The sequence below is a fragment of the Rattus norvegicus genome, chromosome X, assembly GCF_036323735.1.
Source record: "Rattus norvegicus strain BN/NHsdMcwi chromosome X, GRCr8, whole genome shotgun sequence".
NCBI lineage: Eukaryota > Metazoa > Chordata > Mammalia > Rodentia > Muridae > Rattus > Rattus norvegicus.
The window spans coordinates 30,502,425-30,504,433 of record NC_086039.1 but is presented as its reverse complement, the minus strand read 5'-3'; the positions used below and the strand labels follow the sequence as shown (position 1 = coordinate 30,504,433).

The window sequence follows — 2,009 nt, the reverse complement described above, 5'->3', positions numbered from 1 at the left end:
TGGAAGTATCCAATGAGAAGAGAAAGACAGAGAAGGTAGATGAGGAACAAAAGAGGGTGGGAATGTCATTTTGAATTTATGGATTCCTTCCATGTTGCTACTTCATGTATGACACTTTAAAGGTGCCTTAGTAATGTTCTAGATGTTTATTGGTATAACACGTTATTTCCTATTCACTTGTATTGCATAACGGAAAATAATTCTAAACTATCAACATTCATTCAAAATGTGATTATGGGACCAAAAGTTGTCTTGGCCTCAAGGGTCCCATATCTGACTTTCTGAAGATTGGGTAGTAGGCAGACCTTGAAACCTCACAGTGGGTTAGGTTCTGGTGGCCTTAGGTCACAAAGGCTGTTGCTAAGAGCCAGAGAGAGAAGACTCAGGTACTACTCTGGAATCTGTGCTGTGTAGGGGAGTATAATCAGACTGTCATGGCAGGATACCAGCTCTGGTCCCCCTGGAGCCCCCTAGATGAGAGTTTGCAATGGCTTCGCCACACAACACCTACTTTTGCTTCCAAACATCCTTTTAGATTCTCGCCTTTTTTCCCACAGAGCCCCTGTGATGTGGAAGTTCAACAGTGCTTTCACGAAGTAGCTGTGGTCTCTGTGATGCCCAGGATGATAGCCGCAAGGAGCTCAGAGTTACCTGGCCACCCACTTGAGCCACAGAAAGGAACAGCAGCCAAGAAGACACCAACGATTAGGAAGCCCCAGCCCATCAGACTCCTTGGGGTGGATTCAGTTTTTGGCAGGGTTATTACAGTCCAGCCACCCAAGTGGACTGGGACCTTCAAAATTTCTAAAACATCGGCCTTCAGCAAAATTATCAGCAAAGAACAACAGTGGCCCACTGGACTCAAGGAGCCCCAGATTGAGATGACACTGGCCATGTGCAAACAGATGCTACGCTCCATTCTTCTGCTGTATGCAATATACAAAAAGTGCACCTTTGCCCTGCAACACTCCCAGTAAAGGGTTTCCAGCTGATCTCAGTACGTCACGCTATACTCTATGGTATGTACTGGATCTTACAAAAACCTGTCTATATACGTCAAACTGTTACCCCCTTATTATGTTTTCCCCTCTTTCAAGCTGTAATAGCCTAGAAGTTCCTCTCCTGCTTTTCTCTGCACAAGCAGTACCAAAGAGACTGAGCAAGGAAGAACATTTCTGTTGAAAGCTGAATGAACATTGAAAAGTTAAACTACCACCAATCAACATGCTCCTGTGATACCAACGAATTAGACAAACTACACAGGCCAACCAGTCCAGTGTGAACACACTCAAGCCCCAAAGATAACTGAAGCGCTCAGGGGAGAAGAGGAACTTTATATATATTAAAACAGACATGTATGGATTTTTCTGAGTACCAGAAGATTAAGCATTCGAAAGTCAAAATCTTAGTGTTCGTTAAAGACCAACTTGAGAACAGCTGTCCTTCAGCAAACAGATTACCACCACAGCAACCTAACCATAGGACCCTAATATTAATGTGGGTAAAAATGATAAAAACGATAAAAAATTAATCCTTACATCCTGACAAGGATGAAATTGTTAGCAGTTGTGAGAGTTGACTTTTTTGGGAAGACAGGAGAATCCCCATTTTAGCTCCCGGTGTTGTAATTCCAATAAACCATCATTGTTGTATTAAAGGCGAGTTTAAAATTTCTTATTTCAGACTGTAACTTAATCCTAAATTGAGGATTCTTATACAATGAACCAAACAAGAAAGAAAGAAACAATGAATGAGTGAATGAATGAATGAATGAATGAATGAAAAAGGAAGTGTTAGGTTCAATGTATTGTTGCTGGATTATGTTGAAATTGTGAGTTTATAAATTGTCCTGCAGATGGCCCATAATCTCTGATTGGAGAGCTTGTAGCCTCCAAAATTCAAATATGCGTACATAGACTATAGTAAGTATAGAAACCAGGAAAGTCAAATTGGACCATAGCCAGGATAAAGGTGTTGGGGAGCAAAAGACAGGGGAAGAGTAAAGTGTA

General features: G+C 41.6%; 1 protein-coding gene across 1 annotated transcript; it reads left to right on the top strand.

The window, feature by feature from the left end:
* Positions 1-353: 353 nt before the first annotated feature.
* On the top strand, positions 354-1,657 carry LOC134484165 (FANCD2 opposite strand protein-like). The gene has a single exon (XM_063280536.1). The coding sequence runs from the start codon at positions 435-437 to the stop codon at positions 975-977; it is 543 nt and encodes a 180-aa protein (XP_063136606.1). The 5' UTR covers positions 354-434; the 3' UTR covers positions 978-1,657.
* Positions 1,658-2,009: the final 352 nt, after the last annotated feature.

Excerpts from the sequence above, each read along its gene's own strand:
- LOC134484165 (XM_063280536.1), top strand. The coding sequence starts at position 435 with ATGGCAGGATACCAGCTCTGGTCCCCCTGGAGCCCCCTAGATGAGAGT.